The sequence below is a fragment of the Microcaecilia unicolor genome, chromosome 3 (assembly GCF_901765095.1).
Source record: "Microcaecilia unicolor chromosome 3, aMicUni1.1, whole genome shotgun sequence".
NCBI lineage: Eukaryota > Metazoa > Chordata > Amphibia > Gymnophiona > Siphonopidae > Microcaecilia > Microcaecilia unicolor.
This window is the reverse complement of record NC_044033.1, coordinates 373,554,211-373,581,341: the sequence shown is the minus strand read 5'-3', so window position 1 is coordinate 373,581,341 and position 27,131 is coordinate 373,554,211. Positions and strand designations below refer to the sequence as shown.

General features: G+C 45.9%; 1 protein-coding gene across 1 annotated transcript in view; it reads right to left on the bottom strand.

The window, feature by feature from the left end:
* The window catches only part of NRBP1 (nuclear receptor binding protein 1), a 220,912-nt gene that overhangs the window by 97,628 nt on the left and 96,153 nt on the right, over positions 1–27,131 (bottom strand). The window contains 1 exon segment of the mRNA XM_030198591.1: positions 26,715–26,809. Within this exon segment, the coding sequence (XP_030054451.1) occupies positions 26,715–26,809 (95 nt within the window).

The following is a 27,131-nucleotide window of genomic DNA, read 5'->3' as shown; positions in this document are numbered from 1 at the left end:
AAGCTGAAGGCTGCCGGCGGGAGAACTTGTCGAAAGCGGTATCCCGCTGGTGGAGCTGCTCTACCACCTGTTTGACCTTCTCTCCAAAAATATTGTCCGCACGGCAAGGCGAGTCCGCAATCCGCTGCTGGATCCTATTCTCCAGGTCGGAGGCACACAGCCATGAGAGTCTGCGCATCACCATACCTTGAGCAGCGGCCCTGGACGCAACATCAAAGGTGTCATACACCCCTCTGGCCAGGAATTTTCTGCACGCCTTCAGCTGCCTGACCACCTCCTGAAATGGCTTGGCTTGCTCAGGAGGGAGCTTGTCCACCAAGCCCGCCAACTGCCGCACATTTTTCCGCATGTGTATGCTCGTGTAGAGCTGGTAAGACTGAATTTTGGCCACGAGCATAGAGGAATGGTAGGCCTTCCTCCCAAAGGAGTCCAAGGTTCTAGAGTCTTTGCCCGGGGGCGCCGAAGCATGCTCTCTAGAACTCTTAGCCTTCTTTAGGGCCAAATCCACAACTCCAGAGTCGTGAGGCAACTGAGTGCACATCAGCTCTGGGTCCCCATGGATCCGGTACTGGGACTCAATCTTCTTGGGAATGTGAGGATTACTTAGAGGCTTGGTCCAGTTCGCCAGCAATGTCTTTTTTAGGACATGATGCATGGGTACTGTGGACGCTTCCTTAGGTGGAGAAGGATAGTCCAAGAGCTCAAACATCTCAGCCCTGGGCTCATCCTCCACGACCACCGGGAAGGGGATGGCCGTAGACATCTCCCGGACAAAGGCCGAAAAGACAGACTCTCGGGAGGAGAAAGCTGCCTTTCAGGGGAGGGAGTGGGATCAGAAGGAAGGCCATCAGACTCCTCGCCAGAGAAATATCTGATGTCCTCCTCCTCCTCCCATGAGGCCTCACCATCGGTATCAGACACAAGTTCACGAACCTGTGTCTGAAGCCGTGCCCGGCTCGACTCCGTGGAGCCACGGTGGGAGCGTCGAGAGGTAGACTCCCTCGCCCGCACCGGCGAAGCTCCCTCCGCCGACGTCGTCGGGGAGCCTTCCTGGGAGGCGACCGCAGTCGGTACCGCAAGCGGCACCGATGTAGGAGACCTCACCCCGGGCAAGGGGCCAGCCGGCGCCTCACTCGACAGTACCGGTGGCGCAAGCACCCCCGGTACCGGAGGGGAGGGGCGCAACAGCTCTCCCAGGATCTCTAGGAGAACGGCCCGGAGACTCTCGTGCAGGGCGGCTGTGGAGAAAGACATGGAAGCCGATGCAGGAGTCGAAGTCAGAGTCTGTTCCGGGCTGTCCAAGGTGGAGCGCATCGACACCTCCTGAACAGAGGGTGAGCGGTCCTCCCGGTGCCGATGCCTACTGGGTGCCGACTCCCTCGGCGACCCAGAGCTCTCGGTACCGACGTGGGAAGGAGACCGGTGTCGATGCTTCTTTGACTTTTTCAAACGAAGCATGTCACCGGAGCTTCCCGGTACCGACGAGGACGACATAAAATCCAGCCGTCGCTTCCTCGGGGCCGAGGCCAAAGAAGGTCGGTCTCGGGGGGGGGGGGGGGGCTGTACCGCAGGAGCCCTCAGGGTAGGGGGAGACCCACCCGAAGGCTCACCGCCACCAGCAGGGGAATGGACAGCCCTCACCTGCACTCCAGACGAAGCACCACCGTCCGACATCAGCACTAGTGGAGGTCCCGGTACCACCGACGCCGCCTTCCGATGTCTCAGCCCCGACGATGCAGAGGGTCGATGCCTCGATGCAAACGATACAGTCGCGGCCGAGGGCGGAGGTCTTGACGCTGTCGACGCACTCGATACTCCCGGTGCATATGCCGACGAAGAGCCCGAGAACAAAACGTTCCACTGGGCCAATCTCGCTACCTGAGTCCTTTTCTGTAAAAGGGCGCAAAGACTACAGACCTGCGGGCGGTGCCCAGCCCCCAGACACTTAAGACACGACGCGTGCCTATCAGTGAGCAAGATTACCCGGGCGCACTGGGTGCACTTCATGAAGCCGCTGGGAGACTTCGATGACATGGGCGGAAAAATCACGCCGACGAAATCAAAACTCGTAATTGCGGTAAGGCACCAAAAAGAGGGGGAGAAAAAAAAAAACTCGACCTGAGGCCTCAAAGGGGCCTACCCCGAAAACGAAAAAACTTATCGGGGCCAAAAACTAGAAATATGGGGAAGGGAAAAAGACCGAAAGGCCCTTCTCCGAAATCCCTTTTTTTTTTTTTTTTAAAGCGAAAAAGTCAAAAGACGCACGAGGGTCAACTTAAGGGGCGCGAACGGCGCAAACACGACCTTACCGAGCGCGGACAAAAGAAGACTGACGAACATGAGCCGGTTCGGGCGGGAAGACGGCCGCTCATGCGCGGTGCGCGAGGACTAGCAAAGGCCTTTGCTAGTGAAGTTTCCGATTGGAGGGGCTGCCGTGGACGTCACCCATCAGTGAGAACAAGCAGCCTGCTTGTCCTCGGAGAAACATAATTTAATTTTGGAGTAAGAACCAATTTTATTGCCTCAGCCCTACCCGACCATGAAAGATATAATGGATTCCATCTATCTAGATTAGAGTCTACTATAGATAGTAGAGCTTCAGAATTTAATTGTAAAGAGTGATCTACAGTTTTACCATACCAAATTCCCAGATATTTTATCCTATTAGGCTCCCATTTAAAAAGAAAGGAAGAAATATGATGCTTCTGAACAGAAGGAGATAAGGACAAAGCCAGTGATTTATTCCAGTTTATCTTATAACCAGACAGTAAAGAGAAGGATTCTATAGAAGTGAGAAAAGTAGGTAGGGTTTTTATCGTAACTTCATTGTAACTTTGTTAGCCATATTGAGCCCGCACATGCTGGGGAAACGTGGGATACAAGTAACCAAATAAAGATAGATTGCTTTAGAACCTTTGTTTTTGTAGCGGCCGCTGCTGCTCAACAGGAGAAGCAGCAGTGGCTGGAAATGGGAGCTGGCGCCGCTTGAGTAATAGCGAGGGAGGCAGACCCTGAAACTGGGAGGGAGGGAGGGAGGGGGGACAACCCTGAAACTCAGAGGGAGGGGGACAACCCTGGCACACACTCTCTCTGACATACACAATCGCACATTCACTCTCTCTCTCTCACACACTCTCACACATTCTCTCTCAAACATACACACTCCGAGGAAAACCTTGCTAGCGCCCATTTCATTACATACAGAAAAGGACCTTTTTTTTTTCTTACTAGTTTATCTAATAAGAAGCCAGCTGCAGAAAGGGGCACCATTGAATTTAGTATCCGTTCCAGGTATCTAGCAAGTTGAGCCCAAAATATACTAGCCGCCTCAACTCCAGAAGGCACGAAGGAAAGAATTGGGTTGGGACTTACAAGCAAAGGAGGAGTATCAATGCTGCCCATGTGAAACAACTGAGTCAGAGATGTATACACGATATTTTAAATTGACATTCCCGTAGCTCAGCTGCTGTTATCTGGGGGATATGAGCCACCAAATCCAACGACTCCGGCAGCCTCTGCAAGTCTACTGCCCACTGGTCCCACACCTGAGTGTTAGGTACGGCGGGGAGCAGCCACAACAATTACTTCTGGAGAGAGGACACCGATAGCCATGTTGGTCCTCCAAGGTTTAAAAAAAAAAAAAAAAAAAAAAAAAGATGAGCGCAAACGATCCAAAAGTGCAGAGAATGAGCTAAATATTACAATATTCAATATGTATACAGTAGCTCAGAGTATAAGTGGCTAAACCATTTTGAATGATTATATAATTATTCATTTGTAGATAAAGCATGACTGAAAAAAAGCCATGTAATGTAACAGAGATTTAAGTATGGTCAAGTAGATTATATACACTGTAAAGATACACTGAAAAGAAAACAAATCTGAGCAGAGAACTAAGTTAAACAGAGAGCATTAAATTGTAATCAGAGAATAAGCTCCAATAGCTGGTAATTGACATACACAACTCTGAAATAATCATAAACGGAAATCATGCTCATAGAACATATGAGTATGCAATAAAAAAACAGGAATAGTCTGAACGAGCAGTATATTATCAAAGGGATGTAAAATCAATATATTCATAAAACAAACTTTACGTATACTATAAAGAATCTGAGAAATGCTGATCAAGGATCATGCTAATCCACAGAAAACTGCACATTTTGAGCTAGAGAACATGCTGGAAGAGAAGAGGGGAGTATCAGATCAAAGGACCATATTAGATAACAGGGAGCTGTAATTGAGGATTATAGAACTAGCTAGAAGAACACACATTGAATATGCACTGAACTGTTCTGATCAAATAATCAAGGAGATCCTTTTATAGAGTTACTAGCCGTTAAGCCCTTTAAAACGGGCGAGTATTGGTATGTTCTATTTTGATGTCTAACTCCCTCCCAGATCCAAGGCCCCATTCCCTCCCCGCTGCAAGGCCCCCCCCCCACCCTCCCTCCTTCCCTGCCAGCTCCAAGGCCCTCTGTCCCTCCCTCCCAGCTCCAAGGCTCCCCTCCGACCCTCCCTCCCAGCTCCAAGGCCCTCTCCCCCTCCCTTCCTCCCAGCTCCAAAGCCCGCTCTCCCCCCTCCTCCCCCCCCAGCTCCAAGGCCCCCCGCCCTCCCTCCCAGGTCCAAGGCCCCATTCCATCCCAGCTCCAAGGGCCCCCCCCTCCATCCCTCCCTCCCAGTTCCAAGGCCCCATTCCATCCCAGCTCCAAGGGCCCCCCTCCGTCCCTCCTTCCCAGCCAGCTCCAAGGCCCCCCCCCCCTGTCCATCCCTCCCAGCTCCAAGGCCCCCCCTCCTTCTGACCTCCCATGCCCAGCTTCCTCCCTCCTTCCATGCCAGCTCCAAGGCCCTCTCCCCCTCCCCTCCGTCCATCCCTCCCAGCTCCAAGGCCCCACTCCTTCTGAGACCTCCCATGTCCAGCATTTCTCCTGCCCACCCCTCCCTCCCCCCCCAAGGTCGCCGCCGCCCCCCTCCTCTCCATTAAAACATACAGTGCCTCACCTTCGAAACCGCAGCAGACAGATCGCCTCCTGTCGGCCTTCCTTCCCTGCCTATGTCCTGCCCTCGTGTGACGTAACGTCGGCGAGGGCGGGACACAGGTAGGGAAGGAAGGCCGACGGGAGCTGATCTGCCTGCTGCAGTTTTGGCGCTGTAAGTTCAATGGAGAAGAGAGGGCCTGGCCGCGACCTTGGGGGGGGGGGGGGGGGAGTGGTAGCGACCTTGGCAGTTCCCTCCCTCCCCTTCCGTGTGGTGCACTCCTCAGTGCAGTTTCCCTCTCTGTTCCGTCATCACTTCTTGACGCGGGGGCGGGACAGAGAGGGAAGTCTCTACTGCGCATTTGCAGGTGAGTCGGTCACTTGCCATTTATATGCTTGATAGAGTTTAAGTAAGATTGCAGGTCTTCAGGAGAATCAAAAGACTTGGTTGTATTATTCACTGTGCTTCTCATCCATGCAGGATAAAGAAGACCAAATTGAGCTCCCACACATTTAACAGAATCCTGCAAAGCTAGGAACTTCTTGCAATTTAAAGCTGTGGCTTTACTGAGATCGGAGAAGATCATAATTTTGGATCCTTCATACATGAGTGGAGACTTCAATTTTGCTTTCTGTAAAATTGCCAAAGTCTGAGGGTACCTTAGGAGTTTAATCACAAACATGGAACTTTCTGGTTGACACTCAATGGACCCTCTCAATTTCCAGGGGAGTATCAAATTGAAGATCAAGAATTCTGAAGTAGAGTTTGAAGGAATGCAATCAAGGTAGTACCTTCAGCACCTTCTTGTACACTCAGTATATGAAGGTTGCTTCGACGAGCTCTATTAGATAGGTCTTCAGCTTCTTTACGAATTAACTCAATATCATGAGATGAGTGTTTCACTCAAGAAACAGCTGCTGCATGAGGTTTCTTCCACCAAAAGATGGGAGCTAGTATCTGACATATGAGATTTTAGGTCAGAAATATCTTGCTTCATTTCCTCAATAGAGTTGAAATTTTCATGAAGAATGTCTAACAGACAGGATCTCCTCCATAATATTGTGTAGAGTAATATCAGCATTGGAGCCATACTGTGGTTTTGTTGGGGATGGCGGCATTTGCTTCTGTCTTTTAGAGGTGGGAAGAGGGACACAGCTTGCGTGCACTTTATGATTTTTTCCAGCCATGGATGAAATCAGCAGTTGGTCAGATAAAAATTTCAAGTTGATCAGTAAAATAAAATAGCCTGTTAACCCAGGATTATGTAGGAGTTGGGAGCTAAGAAATCAGGCGTCTATATTCCTCAGAGCTCACCAGCGCCCCCAAGATAGTTCAAATTAGGTCTGAACTAACTAAAGCTAATCAAACAGAGGAAAATGGAACACATCCTGATTCAGCATAAAGCACCGGCTTATGTACAACCCAGGAAAATAAGGCAGATCAGACATGGGATGTATTTCAATTGTTGGCACTTGATGTAAGAAAGATCGCTGTTGGTGAAATGTTCATGTTCCCACTGTTTTCTTGATTATTGCCCTGAATTCTTGTTCCTATCTATCCCAACTGAGGTAGTTCGATGGCTGTTGAATAGACTCGATGGCCTGTTAGAATTATGCTCTCTTCCTCTAGATATGGGCAAAATTGTTCTCTCGCCTTTGCTGAAAGGATCAGGATTAGATATAACATTGCCTGTAAATTACCATCCAGTGGCTAGCATACCCCTTTTCACTAAAATGCTGGAAACCTACGTTAGTAAATAATTTTCCTTATATCTGGAAAGATTTTCTAATCTACACTGGTCACAATTTGGTTTCAGGCCTCCACACAGTACGGAAAAACCTTGCTGTTTTGACAACATATGTTAAACCATATCTATGTAAGGGGGATAACAGCTTGATATTTTGGTGGCGTTTGATATAGTCGATCATGTATTGCTACTGGATTGGCTGGATCAGATAGGAGTAACAGGATCTGTTCTTAAATGGTTCAGTGAATTCCTATCAAACCATAGCTATTCTGTAAAGAAAAACAAAACTTGCCAACTATTGGTTTCTGAAATCCCACATTACTCAGGGATACCCACTCTATTCTGGGTAATTTCTTTATGTCCTCCCTGGCTCAATTCACCTGGGATTAGGCAAACTATTGCTATCCTATGCTGACGACATCCTGCTTCTCCTACCAACCATTAAACATGTCAAGACCCAATCCAGTATGTAACAACTGGGATGAATGCTGCTCAATCATGGGCCTTGGCAAATAAGCTAAAACAATGCGCAAAAACTAAGATCCTGTGGTTCCAGAATCAAGGAGTTATGGCCTCAACTTCAATAACACTGTTTAATGATAACAAACTTTGTAGTTGAATCTGAAATCAGGGTGCTTGGGGTCTTGCTCAACTCCTCCCTAACATATTCCTCCCATATTAATCAACTGTGGAAGAAGATTCTGTTTAAAAATAAGACAGTTACATCTAGTCAGGTCATGTTTTGATGAAAAAGCATTTGCACCGTTGGTCCAAATGCTGGTCCTACCACAAACTGGATTATTCTAATGTCTTATTTTTCGGTATTGTCAATATCAGAAAAAAAATTGCAAATCATACAGAACACAGCTGCTAGACTGAATAAATACCCTAGTGTTTCATCATATCTTGTCAAATTGCATTAGCTTCCCATAGCTGAAAGAATCAAGTTTAAAGCTGCTTGTCTAGTTTTCCAAATTTTACATGGCTTCACATCCGAATCGTTGATTGTCTCATTTATGTTTGGCTCAATCTAACAGACTGAAAGAACAATTGATGTTAGCACCGCTGCTTTACAAGGGAATCTGGTTTCAGAAGATTTTTTTTAGCTCTCTCTTCCCTATATTAGGAGTCTCACTATGGGATTCTTTACCTACTGCTATTAGGTCAGATAATAGCTACTTCAGCTTCCAGAAGAGGTTAAAATCTCTTTTTTTTCCAAAAAGTGTTATAAAAAAACCATTACTACTGTTGTATCCTTTTCTGTCTACAAGACTACTCATGATGTACCTACTTATGTACTCTAATCGGTCTATGTCAAGTCCAATATAAACCACACTGAACCCTGAAAAGATTTGATTTAAATGCTAGCCTATGGGCCTGTAACAGATTTTTTTATGCTAAAAAAATCCCAATCCTCAACTCTTTTGCTAAGTGAGCTGACTAACAAAGTCCCTGAGGTTACCTGTTTAACTATAAGTCTACCTTTCCTCAACTTTAAAAGCATTATCCCAGCAAAATTCTTGTCAATGAAGTTCTCCTTCTTTGTAAGTCCTCACAGCACCTCTTCTGGACAGAGGGGAACTATCCCTGGCTTACTTATGTGCTTGTGCTTCCTTAATGATTCACACCGCAATGTGCTAGTAGGGCCCTTTTGAACTTTCTTTAATCAGTCACTGTGGTTTGATTAACACAGTGTTGGGCAACACTCATGTTGAAAGAGAACCTTGCAGTTGCATTGCCTGCTAAGTTTGTCCTCCAGGCTGCCAGTTTACAAGGCTCTGAGCACCATACCATTGGTGTATGCCCAACACCGCATCCTGACCACCTCCTGACAAGTACAATCCCAAGCCTTCTTGCTTGACATAGATCACAAGTTGATTGGTTTATACACCAAATTATCCTCAACCAGTCTCTGAAAGCCTTTGGAGCAGGGGTTCTCAAAGGAGATCCTACTACTTATGGGACTAGGTGTGCCTCGAGGACTGGGTTGGGAATGGCCATCCTACAGCTACAAACTATTTGGAATGCTCTATAGTATGATTTCTCAACCCAGTCCTTGGACACACCAAGCCAGTCTCATTAATTTGCATGCACTGCTTCCACTGCCTGCTAATCTGTCTCATGCATATCCATTGTGCGTATCCTGAAAACCTGACTGGCTGGGTGTGTCCCAAAAACTGGGTTGAGAAATCAACATTCCAAATAGCTGTAGGATGGCCATTCCCATTCTCTGCGTGGATTCCTGAGATCTGTCCTGGGACATGCTCTTGACCAGCCAATTGTCCAAGTAGGGAAAGACATACACTCCCTGTTTTGAGCAGACACACACTGCAACTACAGCAAAGCACTTGGTAAAGACTCAGGGGAGCAGACGCAAGGCCACAAGACAAGCCCCAATACTGAAGTGACCTGGCACATCAAGAGGCATATTTGAGCTGTTTACAATCCTAAAAAGGAGAAAGAGAGAGAAGACCGAAATTGGATAGACAGGGTAGGGAGAGAGAAAATGGAACTACATTAAATGACGGGAAAGATAAGGTAACGGGGGTAAACAGCACAGGAGGACAAACTTGTCCGAGTTATCCGGCAGGTCCATGCAGACAATAGTCTCAAGTTCAGATGTGTCTTCAGGTCTGATTTAATTTTCTCTAGAGAAGTCTGCAACCTTAGATGGAGTAGAGCTTTATATAGGGCAGTGCTGACAACTGAAGATGGCATGAGTGGTGTCATATGTAACCTGTCTGTAGGCAGGTACAACTACAAGGTCACACTTACATTGGATATGCTCTCCTAGAGAATCAAAAAGCTAATCCCTTGCTTTGACTGGGGAGCTGATTGGGCCTTCTGGAACTACTGCTATCTAGGTCTGGAGCTGCTGAGAAGGACGGGCTGAAGAAATATACCTTCACGTTTGAGTGTAGCAGGATCTCTTTTGTGCACTACCAGAAAAGCTCAGAAGTGGAGGCCACAGAAATGAGCTAAGAGAGAAGCTTCATCATAGTTTCTGATGTCTGCAACTTCTTCCATTTTGTTCTCTTGGCTAGGACCATCTGCCAGTTTTACCTGGATCATAGAGCCAAGCATCTGAACTAGAGAGATACACAGGAACAGGGTTAGCGGGAATCCCACTGTTATGAACCCAGGGGTCCTGCGGTGTACCCACGGAAGTGTAGGCAAGCCATCCCTTACCCTCCCGAGCCTCAGGGCACCCTCACTGAATGTACCAGTAAACATCCCCACTCTTTCCTGCCACTTAATCAAAATGGCTTCCAAAACTTTTGCGGAAGTCTTGCAAGGCCACTGCTTGAAGTTTCGACAGCCATTTTAAAGCAGCAGGCAGGAAAGAGTGGGGATCTTTCTTGCTTCAATGTGGCCACTAGACCACCAGGGTAAATTGAGGTACATTTGGGGAGGCACCCTGACTCAGTGCTGGAGGGGAGGTGGATGGAGTCGTGGGTGAGAGGGGGCTGTAAAAAAAAAAAAAAAGGTGGATGGAGTGTGGGTGCAGGGAGGGAGGGGGCTGGAAAATTGACTGGTAAGGGGGGCATAGAAGGGGAAATAGAGGAGAGGGACATGTTGCTCACAGATGGGAGGGAAAAGACAGGGGGACACGCTGCTCAAGAAGGTTTGCTTTTTTGAAAATGTACATATTTAATTTAGCAGAGTATGAAAGAAAATGTATTTATGTTACTTTTACCAGTATTTTCACTGTTTATAGAATTTGGGAGGGGGTGTCAATTTAACTGTGTGGCAGGGTGCAATGCAGGGTGGCGGGGTGAGCCAAAGACAGAGATAGAAGAAATTACTTGTGGTGGGGATTAGTGGGGAAGGGTTAGATTTCTGTTCCCATGCATCTAGTCTGCGCATGCCAGTACCCAAAGCAGAAACCCTGGACAATACTACTACTACTTAGCATTTCTATAGCGCTACAAGGCATACGCAGCGCTGCACAAACATAGAAGAAAGACAGTCCCTGCTCAAAGAGCTTACAATCTAATAGACAAAAAATAAAGTAAGCAAATCAAATCAATTATTGTGTACAGGAAGCAGGAGGGTAGGTGGAGGCAAGTGGTTACAAGTCAAAAGCAATGTTAAAGAGGTGGGCTTTCAGTCTAGATTTAAAGGTGGCCAAGGAAGGGGCAAGACGTAGGGGCTCAGGAAGTTTATTCCAGGCGTAGGGTGCAGCGAGACAGAAGGCACGAAGTCTGGAGTTGGCAGTAGTGGAGAAGGGAACAGATAAGAAGGATTTATCCATGGAGCGGAGTGCACGGGAAGGACGAGTGTGGAGAGATACTGGGGAGCAGCAGAGTGAGTACATTTATAGGTTAGTAGAAGAAGTTTGAACAGGATGCGAAAACGGATAGGGAGCCAGTGAAGCGACTTGAGGAGAGGGGTAGTATGAGTAAAGCGACCCTGGCGGAAGACGAGACGGGCAGCATAGGATGCTGGGCTCAGTGCTTTTGGCACTCTGGCTACTAATGCAAAGTTCTGCAGCCTTTTCCGAGGGTAGAGAGTCCACAAACTCTGCTATACTGTGCGCCAAGTTCTGCAAGTAGATGGGCCGTAAGTATAGACCCCTGATAAGCCTCTCTCCCAGAAGACTAAGGTCCAGGCATCTGCCCCGGGGGTGCTGAGGAATGGGTCCTAGAACTCAGCTCTCTAGAAAACAGATTCAACTACTATGGAATGGTGAGGTAGATATGACTTTTTGAATCCAGGAGCCTTCTGGACTCAGTACATAGAACCTGCCTTCTAAGGTAGAGGCTTGCAGAGAAGGGTTTCCCAAATCTTCATCTATGCTGCAGAAAGGATGCCATGCACAGGCACTGTCACAGCTTCTTGAGGAGGATCCTCAGTAAAGGATGTCCAACATCTCTGCCCTGGGCTCATCCTCATCCTCCAAGAAACAGGATTGTTCTAGGCATCTCCCTGAAAAAGCTGGGAAAGGACAGCTCCTCTGGAGGGGACTTTCTCCTTTCCTGAGATAAAATGTCTGATGGGAGACCCAAGGAGCCCTCCTCAGAGATCTCCTCTGGCTCAACAGATGACCAAGAGCAGTCCGAGTCACTCTGTAAAATACTCTTCCTGAGCAGGCTATGTCTGTATCTGCCTCGATCAACTGGACTCGCACCCACATTCTGGCAGTGTGCGCCGAGGGACAGGTCTTCTCCTGGAAACCAGGGAAGCTTCCTCTCCTGACAGGCTGGAGAGGAGCACCACCTCTAACACCATCACAGCACCAGCGTCGACAACCAGGCAACCGATAGGGTATGAGCCTCGAAGACTGGTTGGGACAGACCCATGGTCAGCACAGATGCCCTCAAGGTTTCATCACGTCGAGCCAAGATCTGCTCCAACTCCCCCTGTAAGAGTGCCTGAAGCTGCTCTTCAGAGCAGACACTGACAAAGTCAGGGATGGTGTCAGTACAGTGACAGTTTGAAGATGACGGAGCCGAATCACAAGCCTGTCTTGGCTTTGAGGAGAATGGCACATCAGCACCAACTCCACAGAGAGGAAAGCGGTCCTCTTGGCACCAACACTTGTCAGGTACCTGCTGTGCCAGTGACCTGAGCTCCTGGCACTGTGCTTTAAGCAGGACCGATGTCGATGCTCCTTCACCTTCACTTGATGCATGACATCAGGATCCCTTAGTGCCAATAAGGACAATGTCAAATATGGATATATTCTCTGTGTCAGGTCTGATGCAGGTCAATCCAACAGGGCTCTACCAGAACCCATAGTCAAGGCAGGTGAAGGCGATGCCTGCATGCCTCTAGTGTCCAGATATAGCTCTACTAGCCATGGGGACCGATGCCGAAGTCCCTGGACCAAACTTAGAAGCACCAAAATGTTTCTCATTTTAGGACTAAGGTGAAAGGGCGTACTGTCAGGTCCTAGGCACAGAAAGCACTAATTGTTAGTGTCATTCACAGAATTGGTCCTGCTGCAACTAGAACACTACTTAAAACCACTGGGAGTTTTGACATCGAAGGGGAATAGCTGAAGTTAAATCAAATGGTTCAAATGTTGGTTAGTTTTGGGGTTTTGTTTTTTTTAAACAATACCTGTTCAGGTGCTCAGGAACCACAGCAAAGAGAAAGGAAACAAGCTGTAAAAATCTAGACAAAGTAAAAGGGAAAAATAACTAAATTAAGGGGTCCTTTTATCAAGCCACGCTAAAACGTAGCCAGCACTGTAGTCAGCATGTGGGTTTTCTGTGAACTGCGGCTACTTCTAGCATGGCAGTAAAACTTGCTGCCTTACCATATTTATTTTGTAATACTCATCGGGTAGAACGCAATGTGCCCCATACTACCTGATTAACACAGGCATGCCTATTCTCTGCCCATGGGCATATCTCCTGCGCTGGAAAATAAAAAATATTTTCCAGTGTGGGATTAACGTGCGGTAGGCAAGAAAACTACAAGACACCTCTGTGTCCTGCAGTAGTGCCCTTTTAGCGCGTGGTAGGCTCGCATTAAGCCTACTGCACCTTAGTAAAAATGGCACCAAAAATTTGAGAATACGTGATTGCTCTGCTCTGTAGGGGGGGTGGGGGAAGACTGCTGGTTCTGCGTGCTCAGATAAAGCAGGAAGGCACCTGCGCATGTGTGCTGCTGCATTATTAAAAGCTTCAGAAGTTACCAGAACACTGGGTGGCATCTCTGCCAGGCTGTCAGATGATATCACCCATAAGTGGCAAATAATGTCCTGCTTGTTATTGGAGAAATAAAAGCATTTGCTTTTACATTTTTGCAGTTGGTTTTGGTTTACTGCATACCTGCTGTAGTTTAGATTTAATGCTGCTATCATGCTTATTATACACTAGTAAAAAAGGCCTGTTTCTGACAAAATTGAAACGGGCGCTAGCAAGGTTTTCCTCGGAGTATGTTTGAGAGAGTGTGTGTGACAGAGAGAATGAGACTGGGTGCAAGTGTGTCTGTGTGACAGAGAGAGTGAGACTGCGAGTGTGTGTGTGTGACAGAGAGAATGAGACTGGGTGCGAGTGTGTGTGTGTGACAGAGTGAGACTGCGAGTGTGTGTGTGTGACAGAGAGAAAGAGACTGGGTGCAAGTGTGTCTGTGTGACAGAGAGAGTGAGACTGCGAGTGTGTGTGTGTGACAGAGAGAATGAGACTGGGTGCGAGTGTGTCTGTGTGACAGAGTGAGACTGCGAGTGTGTGTGTGTGACAGAGAATGAGACTGGGTGCGAGTGTGTCTGTAAAAGAGAATGTGTGCGCCTGGGGCCCCTCCCTCCCACCCAGTTCCTGTGTCCCCCCCCCCCCCCTTCCTCCATGTTCCAGGGTCGTCCCCCCGTTTTTGTTTTTTAGTTTTTGTACAGGTGGTGTACTCTCCTCCTCCTCCCCTCTCGTCCCCTCCTCCAAGTTCCAGACCCCCCTCCCTCCTCCCCAGTTCCAGACCCCCCTCCCCCCGATTTGCAGACCCTCTCCCTCTGTCCGAGTTCCAGACCCCACCTCCCTGCCTCCCTCCGATTTGCAGACCCCCCTTCCTCCGATTTCCCGACCCCCCCTCAGAGTTCCTGACTCCTGGACCCCCCTGCCGCAACCCTTTCTAGCCCCCCTTCCCGCCGCCAATCCTTGAGGCTTCGGAGCCCATCTGTGAAGAAAGTTACGGACACAGGCAGGCAGACGCATAGAACGTTGGGGGTGAGAATTATATAGGACACGTCATAATGGGTCTAGTGACATCAGCTATGGCTTCAGAGCCCATCTGTGAAGAAAGTTACGGACACAGGCAGGCAGATGAATAGAATGTTGGAGATGAGAATTAGTATATAGGATAAATTTTGATACATCAAGACTGAGTGAAGGTTTTAGTTTGCTTATTGATCCCATCTCTGGATCCAGGGGTAGATGTGTTACTTAACTAATCTAAGTGACTTAACATATGTCAACTTACACTCTCTCCTGTGAAACAAAGAAAAAATGAGAAGGGACTTCAACACCAAGAACTATCTTTGAATTGAGAAACTAAAGCAGTTAAGAGCACCTTCAGCACAGCATCACCATCAGTAGTTAGTGCAACTGATCTTAAAAAGGAACAAACTTCACAAACCTAAAAAGACGAGCAAAGTGGAAGTAGCCTAAAGAAAGGAAATCATGAGCCACCTACTTAACTGTTTTTAGGTTATAAATACAACAGCCAGCCATGTTCTAGCTGAATGCCTGTTGCAGGGGTCCCTAAACCTATAAATATATGAAAACATACATAAACCACAAAAGTTAAAATACTTATCCATTTTAAATGCATTGTGATCCAATCCTATATCTCACACTATAAATTTGAAATAAATAATTTGAAAAAAAGGATAGAACAGAAAATAAGATTAATAAGAGCTAACTGGATTCTATAAATAATCATTTCATTTAGAGTCATTTATATACAATTACAAAAAGATGATTTTAAGATTCATTTATAATGAATTTCAATAAGCCCACATACTTCAATAGTAAACCTGAAAATATAAAATGAACTAAAAATTACACACCATACATCTTAACAGTAAAAGACGACAGGTCCTAAACACTTAGCAAAATTCAGAAGGGTATAGAACTTGTTCAGCAAACCATTCAAGAATGTCCACAAATCATGTATTTTAAAAACTACACAATTTTAATTTATAGACTATAGTTGATTTTGAGTAACCATCTCTCTATATAAAACGCACCTCCAACGTTCTAATGAAGCCTCTGTTAGCCAACATTCTAAGTGAAGGGGGTGAGATCCCATTGTGTCTGCCCCGCCCACGCGTCAAACGTGATGACGTCGAGGGCGGAGCAATGACTCAACCAATCGCATCGCTCGGCAGCGAAGCGTCAGGGAAGGAGGCGGCGCTCCCGACGTCTAGCCTTCCCTTCGCTGTGTTCCGCCTTCTTCTGACGTCAAGGATGACGTCAAAAGAAGGCGGAACACAGCGAAGGGACGGCTACACGTCGGGAGCGCCGCCTACTTCCCTGACGCTTCGCTGCCGGAACCGCCACGGAGGTACATTTTAAAAGAAGAAAAACAAAAAAAAACGGATGCGAAGGGGGGGGGGGGGCCATGGATGCGAAGGGGGGGGAACATGGATGCGAAGGGGGGGGAACATGGATGCGAAGGGGGGGGGCCATGGATGCGAAGGGGGGGGGCCATGGATGCGAAGGGGGGGCATGGAAGGGAGAGAGGGGACTTGCTGGAAAAGGATGAATGGAGGCGGCAGGGGACAGAGGAGCATGGATGGCCATGGATTGGGAGGGCAGGGCTCAGGGAGAGAGGGAAATTGCTGGAAAAGGATGAATGGAGGGGGCAGGGGACAGAGGAGCATGGATGGCCATGGATTGGAAGGGCAGGGCTCAGGGAGAGAGGGGAATTGCTGCAAAGGGATGAATGGAGGGGGCAGGGGACAGAGGAGCATGGATGGCCATGGATTGGGAGGGCAGGACTCAGGGACACAGGGAAATTGCTGGAAAGGGATGAATACAGGGCACAGATGGGCATGGATGGATATGGATTGCAGGACAGGCCTCAGGCAGAGAGGGGAAATGCTGGATAGGGAAAAAAGGAGGAGCCAGGTGACAGAGGAGCATGGATGGGCATGGATTGGAAGGGCAGGACTCAGGGACAGGGGAATTGCTGGATAGGGATGAATGGAGGGGACAGATGGGCATGGATGGATATGGATTGCAGGGCAGGCCTCAGGCACAGAGGGGAAATGCTGGATAGGGAAAAATGGAGGGGCCAGGTGACAGAGGAGCATGGATGGCCATGGATTGGAAGGGCAGGACTCAGGGACAGGGGAATTGCTGGATAGGGATGAATGGAGGGGACAGATGGGCATGGATGGATATGGATTGCAGGGCAGGCCTCAGGCACAGAGGGGAAATGCTGGATAGGGATGAATGGAGGGGGCAGGTTACAGAGTAACATGGATGGCCATGGATTGGGAGGGCACGGGTCACACTCTCTCTCTCATATACAATGTCTTTCTGACTCTCTCACCCACACACACACACTCTCACTCACACTGTCTCTCACATACACACTTGCACACACTCTCATTCTCACACACACACTCTCTCACAAACACACTGACACCCAGACTCACTCTCTCACACAATCACACTTTCACTCTGACTCTCAAACAGTCACTCTCACATACACTCTCCCAAACATACACACTCTGAGGAAAACCTTGCTAGCGCCCGTTTCATTTGTGTCAGAAACGGGCCTTTTTTACTAGTACTTTCTATATTTATGTGTCCTTTATATCTATTTTTCAAATTTACATTTCAAATTTAGTCTTGCACATATGATTGGGTCATAGTTAAAATAAGTAGTAGTAACTTTTTGGTATTCATATTTACATTTTTTTAAAACGTTTTTATAGATTTATGGACTCCTGAAGCAGGAATTCAGCTAACACAGCTATGTCAGGTCATTATATTGATAATGGACAAACAGTTTAATCAGTTATTGGCTCAAGATCTTTTCTTTTTTTTTTTTAATTTATAGAAGTCTTTATTGAACATTGTTAATCAAACATAAACATTACACATCTCAGCATAGTACAACTAAATTATATAGTTCTGCTAGCCCCTCAGGTCCAGTGGAGATTGTGTACCAAACAGTTCAGTCAACCATATAACAATAGCATGTCCAAAGCTTAGTATACTTCAAACATTTTTAGTTTTATATAGTAACATTCCCCTTCTATTAATCCTAAACCCCACCCCTTATCGAACTCTCAAGATCTTTTCTTAAGGCCACCTCCACTCTTGCTTGTAGTGTTGCAACTCATACATTCACATCGAGCTTTGACACCATCTCCAAGTAGTAATACTTTAACCTGATAAGCAAGAAACCTGACCTTTCCAAACCATTCTGGTAAACACCTTAGAACAGTTGTCATATTCCAGTGTCCTTGCCTTTCCTTACATACTTGTTACAGACTGGTTGACAATGGACATGTGTTTTCACATGGTCTATTTTTTCAGCAATTGATAATAAAGCCAACAAGAAATTCCTCTAATGACAACAAATGAGAAAATTAAGTTAGACAAATTATTCAGCACAGCCAGTATGTAAGAAAAATGTTTTCTGTAGTCTGGCTCAGCCAAAGAAAAGAAAAATTCAGGTTTACTCTGGTTAGTTTTTGTTATTTAAGTTTTCTAGGTTAAAGCTTGAAGATACAACCAAATTTAAGCATTGAAAGAAAAGATGCACAAGGGTCAGTGAAAAGAAAGTCAGAAGTGACGAGAATTGAGATACACTGGTAGAGGAACTCCCTCACATGAGAAACGTAGTCTTTGAGCCTTTCCAAAACTCAAGAAATTACTAGTTTGGTACCAAGCATTCTTATGTGACCCTCTTCAAACAAACCCAGCTGCTTTTGTTCAAAGAAAAAGCATTCGTTTTCACCACTATCAGTCCTGTGTGAGCATCTATGAAATGGCACAAATTTTAGTGTCATATCAATATTAGCCTGACTGAAATCTTGCCCAACCTCAATCTGTGATACCTAGGGCCAGATAAAAGTATATCAAACTAGGTACATGCCTAGGGCCATGGAATTCTAGAGCACACCTGGAAAGGTAAGCTAGCACAGGCCTGCTATTGATATCTTAGTAGGCCATTTGCTTCAAGACCTCCTGTTGTAACAGCTATATCATAATCAGGGTTGTAGCAAGCTATATATATTTCTGCCCTGTGTAGTTACACACCATGGCTGCACACCTCATCCCCGTTTCCATCCTGCCCAAGCCCAACACACACTGCAGCATCTCCACCCATCTTTCCAACACCCACCCCCAGCAACCCCCTTCTCTTAAAAAACCTTCCAGTTCTGGGTAAGAGATCACCTTCAGCAAAAGCAGCTGTTCTTGCTGTAGGTTATCTTTTACCCAAGACTGAAAGGTTTTGAAGAGAAGGGGATTGCTGGGGGGGGGGGGGGTTTGAAAAGACAGGTGAAGAAGCTTAACTTTGTTGAAGGGGAGGGGCAGAGTTAGCAGGGAGGCACTGTGTGGCAGCCTACACTCATGAAAGAGATGCAGTTTTAGCGCACCCATCTCTTGCACCCTATACAGCCACACTGGCCCTGATCACAATAGAAAGTTGGCAGTCACTATTTTGTGGAAAGTGAGTTGCAAACTGGACCAAAGTTATTTTAGCTAACACAATTTTTTGTAATTTGAGAAAATATTTTTTCTACAATTTTATTAGGCTTTATTTACCGCCTTTTTCAAGGAATTCACTCAAGGCAGTGTACAGTAAGAATAACTCAAGGCAGTGTACAGTAAGAATAAATCAAACATGAGCAGGAGGCAATTAGAGCAGTAAAAATATTCGAACAACAATCACTGGTTTTTCTCCGAGTGAGAGATTTTTTCAGTGATTTAGAATCCTGACCTCTGAAAGAATTTGATAGCAAACACAGGACTGGTGATAATAAATACTTCCAGAAAACAGCTTGAGCGCATGTAAGAAAATATCATGCAAAAGAGTTCTGAATAGAACAGCCAAGCCGGGAAGATCTGAGGTCCTCTTAATAAAAGTAAGAATAAACATATGTGATTTACAGCAGCAGTTGTTGGAAGCAGAATATTTTGAATACCACGTGGTAATACAACATTAGAATGGTATACTACTTGCAACGATAACACAATCACACTTATTTTCAAAAGAAAAGGACGCCCATCTTTCGACTCAAATCAGGAGATGGGCGTCCTTCTCGCAAGGTCATTCAAATTGGCATAATAAATAGAAAGCAGATTTTTTTTTACACCCTCAACTGCTTTCTGTGGCGGGGACGACCAAAGCTCACAGGAGCATGTTGGCAGGGTAGCGAAGGCAGGACTGAGGCGTGATTAGGAGATGGTCGTCCTCGGCCGATAATAGAAAAAAGAAGGGCGTCCCTGACAAGCACTTGGCCGACTTTACTTGGTCCATTTTAATTCCCGACCAAGCCTCAAAAAGGTGCCCCAACTGACCAGATGACCACCGGAGGGAATCTGGGATGACCTCCCCTTACTCCCCCAGTGGTCACTAACCCCCTCCCACCATAAAAAAACAAGTTTAAAAATACTTTTTTGCCAGCATCTATGCCAGCCTCAAATGCCATACTCCTGTCCATCGCAGCAGTATACAGGTCCCTGAAGCAGTTGTAGTGGGTGCAGTGTACTTCAGGCAGGCGGACCTTGGGGGGGGGGGGGGGGGGGGGGGGGGGAGAGGTTTGGGGGCTCAGCACCCAAGGTAAGGGAGCTATGCACCTGGGAGCAATTTCTGAAGTCCACTGCAGTGCCCCCTAGGGTGCCTGGTTGGTGTCTTGGCATGTGAGGGGGACCAGTGCACTACAAATGCTGGCTCCTCCCACGACCAAAGAGCTTGAATTTGGACGTTTTTGAGATAGAAGTCTTTGGTTTCCATTATCGCTGAAAACCAAGGACGACCATCTCTAAGGTCGACCTAAATGTCAATATTTGGGCGTCCCCGACTATTGTCGAAACAAAAGATGGACGTCCATCTTGTTTCGATAATACGCGTTGCCCCGCCCCTTCACCGGAACATTCTTAGAGATGGACGTCCCCGTTTGATTATGCCCCTCAATATGTACTAGAACATCATAATTGGTAGTGAAGGGTAAGGCAAAGTTGTAACATATGGATGAGAATAAAGTAGGGATTTGAAGAAAGTTGCACATGAGGTCAAAGAGATGGTTAGATATTATCTCAGCTAGGGTAGGAGTGGATAAACATGTCCTGCTGCAGTATGTGCAACCCGAGTCAATCCTTGAGTGTGTGTGAGTGAGAGTAACAAGTTAGTTACTTCTTCCGTTAAAGGATTGGTTGAAGAGACAAGCTTTCACCTGCCTCCTGAAGCGGAGCCTTTCAGGCAATGCATTCCAGAGTGTGGGGGCTACTCCAGAGAAGGCTCGCTTGCGGGTATCACATCGTGTAATGCCTTTTGGCGAGGGTGTAGTTAGTGAAAGTCCTTGGGAGGACCTTAGTGTCCTTGGTGGTGTGTGGAGGATCATCCTATTCTTCAGATACTCAAGGCCACTTCCTTCCAGGGCCTTGAAGATCAGAGTTTTAAATTTAGCCCTGTATTGTACTGGTAGCCAATGAAGTTTTTGCAAAAATGGTGCGATGTGGTCACATCGCTTGCAACCTTCTATGAGTCTTGCTGCTGCATTCTGAATCAACTGGAGCTGGTACAGGCCCTTTGTAGTCAGACCATTGTATAGTGCATTGCAGTAATCCAGTCCATACAATACATGCACTTTCCAGGCACTGCTGGGTCCCAGCCCGCTTTAACACACAATTCCTGGCGATGTCTGGAACACACTTGGGTGGAAGGCTCTGCCATAGACTTCTGGTGCTCTCTGCAGAATTCCATGACCAAGTCAAGAGACTTCTAGCCCTTAGGCAAAGATGTGTGTCTGCCTGAATGCGCTATCTTCTCAATTATCATGGCTTCAGTTATGTTCTTCTGTGTCAACTCCAGTCAGATGCTTTTGCTTTAGATTGCTGTGCCAGATGTCAGGGCCAAAGTTATTTAATTTCAATAAACCAAGTCCTTGACAGTGACCAGAAAATTCAAGACTTATCGCTTATAACGTTTTCTGGTATTTCACTCATGAAAGATAGCACAGCAGAAGAGCTTCACCAGATTGTTTACCCCTCACCAAATGAGTATTCTCAATGGAGAAGGGTAGTTAGTGGGGTTCCCCGGGGCTCTGTGCTGGGACCGCTGCTTTTTAACATATTTATAAATGACCTAGAGATGGGAGTAACTAGTGAGGTAATTAAATTTGCTGAGGACACAAAGTTATTCAAAGTCATTAAATCGTGGGAGGATTGTGAAAAATTACAAGAGGACCTTACGAGACTGGGTGTCTAAATGGCAAATGATGTTTAATGTGAGCAAGTGCAAAGTGATGCATGTGGAAGAGGAACCCGAATTATAGCTATGTCATGCAAAGTTCCACGTTAGGAGTCATGGACCAAGAAAGGGATCTAGGTGTCGTCGTTGATACGTTGAAACCTTCTGCTCAGTGTGCTGCTGCTGCGGCTAAGAAAGCAAGTAGAGTATTAGGTATTAAGAAAGGAATGGAAAACAAAAATGAGGATGTTATAATGTCTTTGTATTGCTCCATGGTGTGACCGCACCTCGAATACTGTGTTCAATTCAGGTCGCCACATCTCAAAAAAGATATAGTGGAATTAGAAAAGGTGCAGAGAAGGGCGACGAAAATGATAAAGGGGATGGGACAACTTCCCTATGAGGAAAGGCTAAAGTGGCTAGGGTTCTTCAGCTTGGAGAAAAGGCGGCTGAGGGGAGATATGATAGAGGTCTATAAAATAATGAGTGGAGTTGAATGGGTAGATGTGAAGTGTCTGTTCACGCTTTCCAAAAATACTAGGACTAGGGGGCATGCGATGAAGCTACAATGTAGTAAATTTAAAATGAATCTGAGAAAAACTTTCACTACTCAACGTGTAATTAAACTCTGGAATTCGTTGCCAGAGAATGTGGTAAAGGCAGTTAGCTTAGCAGAGTTTTAAAAAGGTTTGGATGGCTTCCTAAAGGAAAAGTTCATAGACCGTTATTAAATGAACTTGGGGAAAATCCACTATTTCTGGGATAAGCAGTATAAAATGTTTTGTACATTTTTGGGATCTTGCCAGGTATTTGTGACCTGGATTGGCCACTGTTGGAAACAGAATGCTGGGCTCGATGGACCTTAGGTCTTCCCCAGTATGGCAATACTTATGTACTTATGATACATCATATACTACGTAAGCGGGTCTACTGCAAAATCAATTGTGAGATTGAGCAACTGCAATTCTTGTCAGAATTTGCTGATCGCGCACTGGAAGTCTCCAGTAGTTCCATCTCGGGTGCGATGGCTGAACAAACTGTGGTTCATTTGTGAAAGGGAGAGACTTCGTGCGGAGCAGTGCCATACTGTGGAGAAGTGGGAGTCTGTGTAGGAGCCCTTCTTGAAGAACTGTTCATGTTAATTGGGAGGGGGGGGGGGAGAGGGTTTGTTTTTTTTTGTGGGAAGAGGGGACCTTCACAAAATGTTTAAATTTGAAGATATAGTTTGATATGTTGGACACATTGAACCTTTATAAAGGATTTTGGGCTGGGGAGAAGAGTTACTGTGATATATGTTTTGGTGCCTTATCAGGTGTTGTACAATTTTCAATGTTTAATAAAATCTTCAAACAATTAAAAAAATATATTTGTTGATCAACAGAGAGCAACGTGAGATACTGGAAATGGACCAGCATTTAGAATACAGTGTGTTTCAGTTTTTGAAGGTTAATCAAGGTGGTTTGACCAAACCGACTATACTCATGTTTGCTCTTCACTACTGGCATATCTTTCGGGAGTTAAAAGAAAATCTTGCTATCACTCTCATAGGTTACTGTTTTCCAAAATCAAGGGTTGTTACAGTTCTAATGAAGCATATGAGCCAATGCTGGTAACTGACAACTTCTGTATTAAAACGGACATACCTTGTTTAAAATGATTGTTCAGAGTTTTGTTTTTTAAATTTAATTGCTTATTTATTTATTACATTTGTACCCCGCGCTTTCCCGCTCATAGCAGGTTCAATGCGGCTGACATAGTAATAGGGATTGTAGAGTATTGATACAGAAAATGTAAGTATAGCAGAATAATAGAAGAGGAGATAGGTAGGTGGAGATGGGCAAGGGAGAAGGGAGTAGGAGAAGGTGTGAGCAAGGGGCAGGTGAGCATAGGAGAAGGGTAGTGGAGGTGGGAGGGGGGATGGTACATGGGATACGTATAAGAGAATTTAGTGGGAGATGTAGTTTGGGTTATTGTCATTGTCTCTTAGCTAAGAATTTAGTTACATAACTTAATAAAGCCAATGAAAAGTTTGAAAATTCAAAAAGAATACTAAACTGCAAAGCTCCTCAAAGTGGAATGAAGAAAAATGAGTAACATTTTGAACATTTTGTCTATCATTTGTGTGACTTCCAAATAATGTAACAGCTTATAAGTTTAGTAAACATTTTGCTAAATTTCTTTAGCATTTTTAAATATTTCACTTATTTCATTGTTATTAAATACATTTAAAACATTGTCTTCTATTGTGTTATGTATTGCTCACAGTAAATTGATAAGCTTGGCATGCAGGAAACCATTGTTGTCAGCCAGTCTACTCAGTATGGGCTGGCTTTACACATTTCTTTCTAGGTACTCTCTATGGAATTCCTTGCCAAGGCCCACATGTTTAAAGGGGTCCTGCTGTCAGGCATTTTGGACTCAGATTGCTAGGGTTTTACCAACACTTGACTTTTTTCCCAATTATGCCTCAAAAATTCAGATTTTAGACTTCTATTATAAACGCCCTTCATCCCCCTCCAAGTGAGCCTGCCCTGCCTACTTTGTGTCACAAGCGGCACAAACAAGCCAATCAGCTTCCTGATAATTTCTCCAGTTCCAGCCAATCCCATGCAGCAAGGACAAAACAGAAGTCACAGCCTGGTTAGGATCCAGCCCACAGGAAGGCACTGAGGGTAGGAGCATTGGAAGGCACAGGAAGGGAGAAGGAAAGCCAAGGTGAAGTGCCTGTGCTGTGGGGAATCAAACTCTGGAAGAAGCACTGGAATGGCCTTTAAGAGCAAGTGAAGCTAATGCATAGCTGGGGGGTTGGGGAAAGAAATGGAGGAGGAAGATTAAACATGAGCAAGTTGCTGCAGGCTAAGGGAACAGCAGGCAGCATTTGTGAGAATTTTGTAAGAACTGTTTGGGAAGAGCATCAACCACTAAGTGAAAATGAGCAGTAGGCAGCAGCAATACCACCAGAAGGAGATGTATGTGTGTGTCTGAAAAACAACCACATACCGTATTTTTCGGAGTATAAGACGCACTTTTTTCCCCCAAAATTTGGGAGGAAAATGGGGGGTGCGTCATAGTCCGAAGGTAGATTTGGCTGGCTGGCTGGCCGCCTTCCGAGTTCGGGATCGCCCTCCCCCCGGCCCTGTCACCACTTCTCCCTACTCACGTCACGCGATCTTCCCTGGTGGTCTAGTGACGTCAGGGCAGGAAAGAGCCCCCTCTTTCCTGCCCAGCGCGCTGCTCTCCATCCTCCTGTATGCAGCCTGACGGTCTCGGCGAGATTCAAAATGGCCGCCGAGACTTCAAGTCACAATGTTGTATAGTTGCCCTTTAAAAAATTTGAGCCCATACATCCTCCACAAGTAAACACACTCTTGCATATTAAATGGAAAGAAGTTTCCAGCCCAGTGAATTTGCCTATGTAGTTAATTGGGAAATCCCTTTGAAAAGCCAATGCTGTTTACTTTGTCTATATCCTTTCAGAAGCACCAAATACATTTTTTGTTGCTCCTTCCATCTGTGAAGCCTTTTTGACAAAATGTTCTAGCTTTATACTGTGGATACATTTGCTTGTAAATGTCTCTGGGGTGGTTCATCTTTGGCACCTCTGGTTTGTATCAGAAACAGAAGGTGAAAAGGACTTACCCAGCTTCTATAGTTCTCAGCCCACTTTCATTCAAAGCATGTACTCACATAGCCCTTATACTCAGTGGCGTAGCAGGGGCAGCTGCCACCCGGGGCAGATCGCTGCTGCACCCCCCCCCCCCCCAGTGCAGACCAACACAACACCCCCCCACTGGCGTGGACCCCCCACCGGCATAGCGCCACCCCCACAAGGTCCCCACCTGCCTACGAGCTCCATCCATCTGCAGCGCTGCTGTAAAGAAGAAATCGCTTCGTCGGCCCTTCCCTCACTCAGTGTCCCGCCCTTGAGGAAATAGGAAGTTACATCAGAGGGCGGGACACTGAGTGAGGGAAGGGCCGACAAAGATTTCTTCTTTACAGCAGCGCTGCAGATGGATGGAGCTCGTAGGCAGGTGGGGACAGTGTCGCGGGGGGGGGGGGGGGGGGGGGGGGGGCGCTGCGCCAGGGGGGGGGGGTGGACGGATGCACCCCCCCACCCGTTGACACCCGGGGCGGACCGCCCCCACCGCCCCACCCTTGCTACACCACTGCTTATACACAAACTGCTACTGCTGTAACACCTAGAACTAGCTCCTGCAGTTTTTCCCATACTTTTGGAGAGGTGAAAAACAGAGGGGAAGGCCATATACAGACAGAAGAATGTGACTATCTAGGGGAGGATGTCTGGAGAAAACTAAGTGGATGGTATCCTTAGTAGGGGCCCACAAATGTACATTTTTCCAGAATATAGCATAGTATTAATACAAGCACTGACAATGCCTAGGTTTGGAATTAAAAAAAAAAAAAAAAAAAAAAGTGTACTTTTTTTTAATAACATTTTAATCACAGAAGCCCAAATGTGTTTACTAAAGGTAAAAAAGCAAAGGAGGAAAAAGGACCTCAGTAGACTGTGGTTTGTTACCGCTCCTGCTAGAAGAAAGAGCGAAGTTATTTTTTTTGTTCTATCAGCAAAACAATTGTGGATGAAGCATTGTTTCATATTGAAGCCCAAAGTTGCAAGACGCTTTGAAGATTAAAATGGAAGAGGTTGATAATTTTGTTATTAGGAGAAGTTGGACATTAACAAAATACGTTGGAAGTTTTTTCTGGAACGATAATCGATTCTGTGTACTGTGGTATGGCCAATATTGTAACCCAATTAGGGTTATCAAATTGTCGTTGTGTGTAACAAACCACAGTCTGAGATCCTTTTTTCCTCCTTTGCTCCTTTTTTCACTTTTAGTAAACAAATTTAGGTTTCTGTGATTAGTATGAATTATATCTAAACTGCAAAATATTATTAAAAAATTTTTTTAAAGTTATTAAAAAGTGCATATACAAGAGAGAATTTTGTCACACTGCTCTTTGGTTTTTAGTTTACACATTTCTGAGTGGTGTCTCCAGTGGGGTTTTTTTCTACCTTAGGTTTCGCATTAAAAATACTCTCATAAGTATATTAAGAGCTGATCATGCAACCCTTGTAAGCAGCTCCTACCTGATCCAATTTTAATCAGTCCATTATGTTGGATAAATATGGTGTCACAGGTCAGGTTCCCATGAATGATTGGAGGGTCACAGGAATGCAGATAGCTGAAACAGATGGACTTTAGGTCAGGTATTTTAAGTTGGTAACGAACAAGTGTGTGTGTTTTAGGATATCCTACATTATATTCACATTCTACATACATAGGGTCTAATAAGATTAGTAACTCAAAAAGAGACCCATTTATGGGCTTTAGGATTGGTGCAATTAATGTTTTTGTAAACTATGTCTTGGTCCCATATATGCATACCCAGCTGTGTGTGACGTTTAAGGCAGAGCATTTTCTAATCAAACAAGACTTGCATGGCCAGCCTTCCATTAACAAGCCAAGTACTACAGCAGGATCCTGTGGCTGAGAGCCTAGTTCAA